Here is an 11435-nt window from a genome sequence, read left to right as displayed (position 1 = left end):
CAATTTGTTTTAACAAGCTACCAACATCTTCATTTGGCTTGGTATCTCCTAAGCTAGGTGTGTGTTCCTTGAAGGCAGGGAGTATGCCTTTCTCTCTTTCCATTTTTGTTCATCTTCCCTGGAGGATATATTTTCTATTGATTTTTAGAGAGTGGAAGGGAGGGAGAAACATCGATGTGAGATACATTGATTGGCTGTCCCCTGTATGTGCCCCCACTTTGGGGATTGAACCTGCAACCCAGGTACGCACCCTTGACCAGGAATCAAAACTGCAACCCTATGGTACATGGGGGTACATTGGTTGATGCTCTTACCTCTGCACAACACTGTCCAGGGCAGGGGTATGCTTTTCTTATCCCTTTCCTCAGCATGTAGCCTGGCCCAGGAAGTAGGAAGGCACTCAATAATGAATAAATGCAGAGCAACAGAGCAACTTAGAGATCTTTTTTTTGTTGTTGTTGTTCTTTATTGATTGTAGAGAGAGGAAGGGAGAGGGAGAGACATAGAAACACCGATGAGAACATAGATTGGCTGCCTCCTGCATGCCCCCCACTGGGGATTTGGCCAACAACCCGGGCATGTGCCCTGACTGGGAATCAAACTGGTGAACTCTTGGTGCATGGGTGACACTCAACCACCGAGCCACACCAGCTGGGGTATCCATGGCTCTTTTTCATTCTGTACTTGCATATCCTTAGACCTGGGTTGACTGTTCCTCCTCTCCTCCCTTGTCCTGTCTGCCTCACCCCAAGCCAAGGGCAGAGCTGTCTTCAGTTATAATGCAGACGGTATAAATGACTTGAAGATATCTGACTGCTGGGATGCTGATGGGACTGTCTCTCGGGACTATCAGAGAAAAGAGGGTCACTCTGTCTCCATCTCTACACATCTTTGTTTCATGAAGAACTCAGAAGAGCAATGGCTATCTGCCCATCTCCCTGCAGCCTAGTCCTTTGGCGGCTGAAATTTCTCCCAGGTACGTGGAAGACACCTTTACTTTCCTGAAGTGATGGTAGAGTGAGGAAGTGGAAAAGGGAGAGAGGAACAATAGATCTAGAAGCAGCATGATACAATGAGGTAAGACCATTGGGTGTGGATTCAGGCAACCTGAGTCCAAATCCCAGCTCTTTCATCATGTAAACCTGGAAAAAATATTTAACCTTTCTGCAGTTTAGTTTCCTCAGCTATAAAATGAGGATTTGTTTTGCCTTACAAATAGAAATAAATTAGGATGACAGAAACAAAAATGCTTCCCATGATGCTAGCATAAAGCCTTAATACAAATTAGTTGAAGGATTAGAAAAAGATAATACTGGGCTGATACAGGGCTATGCCATATGGCTATAGTCATTATTACCCACCCTAAATGATATCCAGACAAATGGGTTTACAAGTGACAATCCCAAAAGTGGCAGGTGTGGTGACATCTGCTGTGGGGACGGAACTGCAGGCCTGGGTGAGATGGGATGAGAAAGACATTTGTTCAGGGAAAGATAAACTACCACTAAAGCTGCGTTGATCCAGGGCAGAGGTCAGAGAAGAGGCAGAAAGGCCAGGAGCCTGACATAGCTCAAGGAAATGATCTGGTTCAGATGGGCTGATAATGCCCAGACAAACTTACAAATCAAAGCCAAGGGGCTCTAAGGTCTTTACAGGGAATCTACACAAAATACTCGATTTTATTAGCAACCACAGACACATAATTTCCCACATTTCACATTTATTCTGCTTCACACAGAACTAATTTTAATGAATTCTCAACAATGCATCTTAAATAACACATTTCTGGAAAAAATTAAGTTAAAATGCACTATGCAATAGTGCAGACATAAAGTGCAGATGCCAATTTAATACAAGAAACAATGTTGAATCAGTAGAGTTGGGAGCCCATTTGGTTTTCCAGAAAGTGATACACTTAGCCCATCTTTGGTCAGTCCTGTAGTATGCAGGTTGAATGACATACAAACTAAAAAGGCTAAAATACTAAAGACCAAACAGGACCATTCTAGAATCAGTTTTACAATGAAGTGCTCACTAGCGATCTGCCATAGTTCCCACCCCCACTGTAGTACTTATCGCATGATCAGACCTCTTCCATCATCCAGCCTCCAGGACAAGTGGAGTCACAGTCCGGGAAGAAGTTGCTGCTGGTCACCGATGTGTTTTTCTATCCACACCTGATTCAGTGGCAAGGGTTCTCTTGAGAAGTATACCTCTAACACATCTACTTCTGAGAAGTCTGAGTATATCATTGGGAGGTGCACAGAGGAAAAGTTCCTTTCCAGTGTCCTAGTACCAGACGATGGTTGTCACTCCTTGTAAACAACCCTCTCCAAAAACAAAAAAACATTGTGCTCTAAGAGGACCACTTTGTCAGCAACAGACTTCAGTTCTTACCTCTATATGAAAAAGGGCTCTTATTAAACTTAACTTGTGGTTAACTCCCTTAGAAATGCTATTCTCAGAATATTCCCATTCCTAATTTTAGAGGCAGCTATGGAATAAACACAGCTTCCCCTGACCTTGGCCCCCAACTTAACCAACAGGAGCCTCAAGTTGAATGTATTCTAGGACCAACAACTCACTACCATAAACAGAATGGTTAGAGAATCCTGGGTTTTCTAAAAATTAGACCTGGCATGAAGAGTTGGTGTATTAACTGTGTGCCATAACTAATTTTTTACATAGGCTCAAATATATGTGCGACATGTATACTGTAGTTACACACCAGGGAAACACTTTTAAATAAGAGGGTCTCCAGAATTTCTTTCTGAGATGCCAACCTGGCAGGGAAAACAGACTTTGCAGTCATTTGGCTAGGGAAAACATCTTTAATCCTTCCTCCTACTCTCTGCCCCTATCTTAGAAGACTAACCATCTATCTTTACTGAATAAGGTGCCAGGGTAGGGCCAGGGCACTCTCATCAAAAAGCATCTTTGATGTTCTTGAGCTGGCGCACAGCCAGGTCTACAGGGAGGCTGAACTTGAGGCTGCTAAGGCGACTGAGCAGGTTGAGGGCACTCTCGAAGCCTGTGTGAACCATGTAGCTCCAGGGCTGATAGTGGCACTCGATGAGTGACCCAGACTTGCAGATAAGATTCACCCAGGACACAAGACGCTGCTCATTCAGTGCCATGCACACCAAGGCCTTCAACTCTGAGTCTGCACTGCGCTTAAAAGGGTCGTGCTCCGTCAGCACCATATGGATGGCTGTCAGTAGACTCTGCTTGGGGGTCATAGCAGTACCTCCCATAACAGGCAGGGCAAAGGACTGGGAGAGCTTTCGGGCTGGGGATTCCACATAAGCACGGCCATTCTTAGCATGATAGTACTTTACAAAGAGTTCCCAGGGGTGCATGGCCTCGGGGGTCGAGGAGAAGGCTGGCAGCAAACAAGCAATGGGAGCCATGACAAGGCTCATCCCTGGTGAGGAGGCATACAACCCATGGGCCAGCAGGTCCCTCACGGCCACTGTCAGCTCCTTTCGCACAGCTGTCGTCAGCTCGTCCTTGCTTCCCAGAGAGAGGTCCTGGAGGTTGGCAGAGGTGATGACGTGGTCGTATGGCTGGTGCCTTAAGGCTAGCTGCTTCACTCTGTCTACTGACACCTCCAGCCTCTTCAGTAAGGGAGAGTAGTCCCTGTCAGCCTGGCCCCTTGGCCACAGGGTTTGTGGGATCTGGCCTGTGGCACAACCAAACTGGCTAACAGCAAAGATCTGGAGCACTGCCAGTGCTCGACGCATCAGGCGCAGCCCCGTCTCCCGAACTTTCTTCACATCTTCTGCCTTTGCTGTTTAGAAAACACAGTGACTCATCAGTTAGACCATAATGGCACAGAATTACATTCAACAAATCATAAGCTAAGATCGAGCCTTGCTTTTGAGCTATGTATGGGTTCCAAACGAAGCCAAGAGCCACCCAGGATGTCACTGGACTTATTTTAGGTTAAGGATGCCACTGGACTTTCGTTTCTTTTGTTGCTGTTAATAACAACTATATTGAAATATACTTCATATGCCATACAATTCACCAATTTAAAGTGTACAATTCAGTGGTTTTTGGTGTATTCACAGAACTGTATATTCATCATCCCCAAAATAAACCCTGTATGATCAGCATTTCCCATTACCCTTCTTCCCAACCTCCCAAGCCCTAGACAACCACTAAGCTACTTTCCGTCTCTATAGATTTGCCTAATATGGGAGCTGTACTTACGTTTATTGTTTCCTGGAGGCAATTTGCTGCTGTCAGTTCTGGTGGAGCTATTTCCTGTCTTCCCACTGGCCTTGCACTCACAGTGTCCATTATCTGTCTGAAATGGGCTTCCCACTTCATCTATCATTAGAAGTTACAAAAAGAAGATACTTCTTTAGCCCCTTGATGGCAGATTTAAAAAAATTTTTTTTAAAATTTTTCTTTATTTATTTTAGAGAGAGAGGAAGGGAGAGGGAAAGAGAGACAGAAACGTCGATGAGAGAGAACATCCATTGGCTGCCTCGTGCACGCCCCACACTGGGGATCTGGCCCACAGCCTGGGTATGTGCCCTGACTGGGAATCAAACCGGAGACCTCTTGGTATGTGGGTGGATGCTCAACCACTGAGCCACTGGCAGATTTTTAAAGGGAGAATATCTACTAGTGCTTACTATATGACAAGACTTACAAATATATCTTATTTACTTGTGTAGACCAGTGACTGGCATATAGTTGTTGGCTCAATACATATTTGCTAATTGAAGGAAGTGTGAATCATTTTATTGGTGAGGAGAGTGAGACTAAAGAGGTCAGGAACCTGCCCAAGGACATGAAGCCAGTAAATGGCAGAGCTGAGATTTTAGCAATCTGGTTCTAAAATAGATGCATGTTCTTTCTACTCTACCTTGCTGGCTCCTTTACTAAGTGATCAAACCTCTGAAATAGTACATCGAGATTGGTACCTTTAGGTAGTAGTACTTATCAGTACATATAATTATCACAACATCTGTCCACTCTCCTCTGACCTTGGATGAAGTTGATGAACATCTCGAGGTCTCGGATCTGAGTTTTTAGCTGCTCAACCAACTGTTCTTTCACTCGGGCTGGGTTTACAATCTGAGCCACAGCTGCATCCACACGTTGCCGAAGCTCTTCGGTGGACAGTGAACTGATGTCCTCATTCAGATTCATATCCAGTTTCTTTATTAATTCATCTATGATCACCTATCAAGACAAGCAGTGAGCACACCCTTTGGAATTTTCAGAGAGAGGGTTAGGAAGAAGGAGAATCTTTACTAGTATACCTCCTACCCTTAAACAGAAATCAAAGACACGGAGAACTATCAAATTCGTGAGAGAAATGGTGCAATTGCTGATCAATTTAAGGATAGACCCTTTACTTCTCTGTGATAACAAGAACTTTTCGTACTTGTCTGACAGAAATGGCTCCTCTAACTGCAAATGTTCTACCAGGCTTGGCAATTTTCACTCAGGAGACCAACAGTGCGAATAATCCAAAGTGGCTGATGATCCAAAAAACCCTCATACATAGCTTCCCAAGGTCTCCAAGAGAATAAATACTAGTTTCTATTTCTTCTTATCCCCTCTTGTCCTACTCTAGGCAACTAAAGAAAAATCTTTACAAAACATCAGGGTACATTACAGTCAAAATATCCTAGTGACAATATTAGGATGAAATCTAGGTAATATAACTCCAGCCAAGCCAGAGAAACAGCCACCTCACAGGGAGAGACAAACATGTAGGGGAGGTTGTAGCTGTATTTCTACCAGAAGATTTACCTGTCTACCCAGATGTTGCTTAAATAAATATAGCATTCAAGTCACTGTGGATTCCTGGCATATTTATCAACTGGTGGTGGGAAATAAAGCTCGTTTACATACTACGATGTGCTCAAGTAGAACTGTTTTAATGATCAAATGAAAGAAAGTATTACAGTTATTATTATATATGACTACAATTATTCTTAATAACAACCAACAAAAAACTAGAACTCAATCATCATATTATAAAACTTTGGAATTTGTGTTTGCATGTGTGAATAAATATTGGCCCATGTAATAGTAAAATTTCCCAGCAAAGGGATTCTCAGTAAGGCCCAAGGCAAACAAGCTAGGAAAGACTAAACACAGGAATGAACAAGGTAACCTTAAGCAGTGGTGGTATTTACTTACCCGCTGTCTTTCCAAGACCACGGACTGGGGCAGGGAATCATAACTGCCCTCTTGGTAGGCAAATGTTTCCAGATCATCTAGTTGGGTTTTGAGCTGCAGTATTAGTTCCTTCTGCTTCTCCCTTTGGGTTTTTAGACGTTCCCGTTTCTTCTGCTCACTCTAAGATGAGAAAATACTTAGGTTTATTTCACAGGAAAAGGAAAATTCAGGACACATCAAGAATCCTCCCAAGCCAATGACTAGCAAAATAGAAAATATTTACAAATAATCCAGATGAAATATGGAATTTATAAGGTAGCTCAAAAATAAGAATAATTGCCCTGGCTGGTATGGCTCAGTTGATTGAGCATTGTCCCATGCACCAGAAGGTCACAGGTTTGATTCCCTGTCAGGGCACATGCCCAGGTTTCAGGCTCGATCCCCAGTATGGGGTGTGCAGAAGGGAGCTGATCCATGTTTCTTTCCCCTCCCCCCTTCCTCTCTAAAATGATATTTCTCTTTGACACATATGTTTTGCTCCCTCTTCCTTCCTCTCTCTAAAATCAATAAAAACATTAAAAAATAATTATTTTATACAGGGAAATTTATTAAATGTGTTTTAAGAAAGTATTTGTATCTCTTTGAAAATAGGATATGAAAAGAATGGGGCCTTTTGTTAAGATTGCTCCCCCCCCCCAAAGGTCTAGTTAGGATTGAGACAATTTATTTTAGCCTCCCAGGACTTAGCCATGCCATCCTCCATGGCAATTACCACAGATCATCTCCTGAATATTTTCTGCAGAGAATCTGGAGGTAAAGATGTGGAGAAAGGCCTTACAACTCATACCCAGTTTGTTTTTTTAAGATTCAAAGCCTCTCCAATGTATTATAGAGGTCTGTAAAATCAAAAGAATAAACGCAGATATCAGGGGCAGTAAAAAGAATTTAAAGCTAAGTAAAGAGGGTGGGAAGGTACTAGTGTTTTGTTTTGTTTTTTGGTATGTGCCCCTAGCAGGAAGTGAACCCGGGACTCTGTAGTCCGCAGGCCAAGGCCCCAATGGCTGAGCCAAACTGGCCAGGGCCTAGTGTTTTTTTAAAAAAAAGTCTGCTATGCCCTGGCTGGTTTGGTTTAGCGGTTGGAGCGTTGGCCTGCGGTCTAGAGAGACCCGGGTTTGGTTTCCCCTAAGGGCACATACCTCGGTTGCAGTTTTTCCTCAGCCCTGGTTGGCTCGTGCGGGAGGCAGCCACTCGATTGTCCCTTTCATGTCTATGTTTTTCTTTCTTTCTCTCTCCCCGACTCTATCTGAACAAAAAAAAAAGGAAAAATGGCCCTGGCCAGTTTGGCTCAGTGGTTAGAGCGTCAGCCTACGGTCCCAAGACACCCAGGATCGGTTCCCGCTCAGGGCATGTACCTCAGTTGCAGTTTGTCCCGGCCTTGGTTGGATTGTGCGGGTGGCAACTACTCAATATGTCCTTCTCGTCAATGTTTCTCTCTCTCTCTCTCTCTCTCTCTCCCTCCCACTCTATCTGAACAAAATATCAAAAAATGTCCTTGGGTAAGGATAAAAAAAAAAAGGAAAAATGTTTGCGGGTGAGAATAAAAACAAACAAACAAGGCTCTTGCTTTACCTTTATTCAACAAGAAAGCAAGTCTTTTCTCATGATACTCCCTCTTCAATCCTTTATGACTGTTGTGGTGTTTTCTTGGAATCCTGTTCTTCTTCCTGTCTTAGTGCAGGCCTAACTATCCTTTAAGAGGTTTCCTTGATTTCCCCAGGCAGAACTGATCATTTCTTCCACTGTATTTTCTACACACTTCCACACCAGCTCATGTCACGTTACATCTGTTTAGGATTCTGTCTTCCCCAGTCTATGAACTTACAGGCAGGGGCCTTGACTTTGTACCCTCAAGGCCTTACACAGTGCCTAGCACAAAGCTCTCAATACGTATTTGTTTTATGCTACTGAAGCACGTATAGAACGACACATTCTAAACACAATAGTCCCTCTTATCCACCGTTTTGCTTTCCATAGTTTTAGTTACTTGCAGTCAACTGAGGTAAAAAAAAATATTAAATAGAAAATTCCAGAAATAAGGAATTTGAAAGTTTTAAACTGTGCACCGTTCTGAACAGTGTTATGAAATCTTGAGCCTGAATGATCCCTTTGTCCAGAGTATCTAGGTATCCACGCTGAATCCACTATCCACCCACTAGTCACTTGATAGCTGTTTTGGTTATCAAATTGTCTGCTGAGGTACTGCAGTGCTTGTGTTCAGGTAACTCTTATTTTACTTACTAACAGCCCAAAGACATTTACGTAACTTTTACTACATTATATTGTTATAAATGTTCTATTTTATTATTAGTTGTTAATCTCTTATTGTCTAATTTATTAATTCAACTCTATCATAGGCATGTATATATAGGAAAAACCATAGTATATATGTTTAATACTATGCAATGTATCAGGCATCCACCGGGGCATCTTTGAAAGTATTCCCCTCAGATAAGCGGAAACTATGTAATGAATTCTGACTACAGGAAGTTGTCTAATTAGCTCAAGGAGCAAGAACTGGGTAAACTTTCTTTGTGTTTTCATTGTACTCCAATTTTATGAAGCCAAGGAAGAAAGAAACCAGTTATAAATCGATTCCGTTTTGATGAGTATGTCTGCTGAACTTTGTCACTTGCCATAACAGTTCTAGTATGATATTTACTGGAACATGAGCAAACAAGTTTAATAGGCTAGAACAATGAGCTCTGGTGTAAGGCAGAAAATAACAGGAATAATCTCTAGTATGAAGTGAGATAAAATACTGGTTTAAAAAAATCAGGAACTGGTAAGAAGTAAATCATTTGGTTCACACATATCCCCCACTTGGGCACTACCTGTTTATATGTCAATAGAAACACACGACTGCTTATTATTCTTTTTTTTAATTAGGTATTTTTGAGCACTACATTTTTTTTCAAAGTTGTACTCTGTTTCTGAAAGTGAAACTGAACAACCAAAAAAGCAAATCCAGAGAATCTTTGGTGTTCCTCATATATAAACAGGGCCTGGCCACAGTGATTCTTTCTACCCTTTATATCCTTGAAGAGTCTGGCAATTTGAAGTGGCTGTTCCTTGTCTGTGCAAGGAGCTGTGGGAAGGCGGAGAGAAGGGTGGAACAGTAAACACAGGACTGCACTGGAAACACTTTAGATTAAAATAATTCAATATCTGTTACTGATAAGAATTCTGGTTAAAACTAATTTAAGCAGGAAGAAAGCCACATGTGGGTTGTAACTTTAAGGATAAAAAGGTGGCCCTGGCCCAGCTGGCGTAGCTCAGCGGTTGAGTGTTGGCCTGAGGACTAAAGAGTCATGGGTTCAATTCCCATTGATTTCAGTTCGTTCAAGGCCCTGGTTGGGGGTCAATGTGTCCCTCTCACATTGATCTCTTTCTCTCTCTCCTTCCTCCCTCCCTCCCTCCCTCTCACTCTATCTGAAGATAAAATAGAAAAATATCCTCGGGTGAAGATTAAAAAAAAAGAAAGAAAGAAGGAGACCTGGCCGGTTTGGCTCAGTGGTTAGAGCGTTGGCTGGCAGACCAATGAGACCTGGGTTCAATTCAACACCTATCTACAACTGTGCACTTCCAGAGATTCAAAGACTAAGGAAACGTTCCCTTGGTGTGGTATACAGTCTCTTATATCTTCTTGAGGTACGCTAATTGAATGAATCTTGTCAGTTACCAAAGGAACTTCATTTAGAATACTTAGTTATTAAGCAGGATGAGAAGGAGTTTTACAAAATTTTTTTTTTTTGGTACATGCCCCTAGTGGAAATCAAACCAGGGACTCTCTGGTCCGCAGGCCAATGTTCCAACCACTGAGAAAAATAAGCCAGAGCTTTTTTTTTAAATAATTTTTTTTGTGTGTGTGAGGAAGGAGTTTTAAAGTACCAGTATTAAAAAATTCATGTAATGCCTGGCCGGTGTGGCTCAGTGGTTGAGCGTGGACCCATGCACCAAGGGTTCGCCGGTTCCATATCAGATCAGGGCACATGCCCAGGTCGTGGGCCATATCCCCAGTTGAGCGCATGCAGGAGGCAGCCAACTGATGTTCTCTCTCATCGATGTTTCTATCACTCTCTCCCTCTCACTTCCTCTTTCTCTAAAAATCAGTGAAGTTAAAAAATAAATTCATGTAATCAGTTGTGTTTCTTTTAATTACTAAGATACCCTGCTGTCCACCAAAGCTCTCACTCAGACAAGTCTAAAGATTAAAGATTCTGTAGATTCCAAGAAAGCACAGACAGAGTAGGTCTAATTTTCCATGATTTTCAATTCACTTGCTCTTCACCAGCCAACTATCTCAATCCCCAGGGTCGGGGCACTCTATCAGCAAATGTGCGAGGACTTAGGTACTACATAAGGTGATAGCAAGGTGAGAGGAAGAACACTGCTTTGGCTGGTTGCTCTGTTGCCCTCTGAATACTCTTTGCTCAAAGCTCGTCTGTCCTTCACGTCGTCACTTCGGTGGGCACCTCTCACCACAGGTTCCCAGGCCTCTCTTTCCTCCAGCCCTTCAGCAGGCCTCGAACACCTGTCTCAATCTTCGCGTCTCGGGCTCGCGTACTCACCTGGACAGGTCGGCTTCTCACCACTGCTACCTCCCGTCCTTGTCACATCGCCACCCACCCAACCCCTCCTATCCTCATGTTCCTCGGGGCCCGGCCCCAGCTGCCTACCTGGTCCTCGCCTCGCAACCGTGGCCGGTCCCCCGGCAACCCGTCGCTGTCTTCGCAGGCGGGGTCCTCGGGCTCACCGTAACCCAGGACGTGAGGGCAGCCGCGGAAGGCAAAGTCCTCGAGCTCGCGCAGGAGGCGCTGCTGCTCCGCCGGCGCCCCGCGCACCACCTGGCGCAGGCGGAACTGCACCTGTGCAAAGTGCGAGGACAGCGCGAGCAGCGCCGAGTCCAGCCGCCGTCGCTCAGCCCGCAGCCGTCGCAGTGTCCGGCCGGGCGAGTCGGGCGGGGAGCCTGGGGCTGCGCCGGGTTCCTCCGCAGCCGCCTCTTCCGAGAACGCTGTCGCCCCAGGCCCGGCCTCTGCCACTGCCCCCACCGGGGCCCAGCGCACCGCCCCGCACGGTGGCAGTGACTCCTCCTCTTCCTCCTCTTCGTCCCTCGCCTTTGGTCCAACGGTCGCCACCACCGTTACTGGTTCGGCAGCTACTTCGACAGACGCCATCTTCCCGGAAACGCCGCCGCACGTCAGCGGCGCCCCCTTGCTACCATGGCAACG

At 44.4% G+C, this 11435-nt stretch overlaps 1 protein-coding gene across 1 annotated transcript; it reads right to left on the bottom strand.

Moving 5' to 3' along the window:
* Positions 1-1712: 1712 nt before the first annotated feature.
* Positions 1713-11381, bottom strand: LOC118634793 (RUN domain-containing protein 1). Its single transcript, XM_036269578.1, has 5 exons — positions 10884-11381; positions 6169-6327; positions 5001-5199; positions 4216-4335; positions 1713-3790 (listed from the first exon to the last, which is right to left on the bottom strand). Exons 1-5 carry the CDS (start codon positions 11379-11381, stop codon positions 2925-2927), a joined length of 1842 nt encoding a protein of 613 aa, XP_036125471.1. The 3' UTR covers positions 1713-2924.
* Between the last annotated feature and the right edge of the window lie 54 nt (positions 11382-11435).

This window comes from Molossus molossus, unplaced genomic scaffold (assembly GCF_014108415.1).
Source record: "Molossus molossus isolate mMolMol1 unplaced genomic scaffold, mMolMol1.p scaffold_m16_p_19, whole genome shotgun sequence".
Taxonomy (NCBI): Eukaryota; Metazoa; Chordata; class Mammalia; order Chiroptera; family Molossidae; genus Molossus; species Molossus molossus.
Note: the sequence above shows the minus strand (reverse complement) of the source record. Positions and strands in the feature narration are given on the sequence as shown.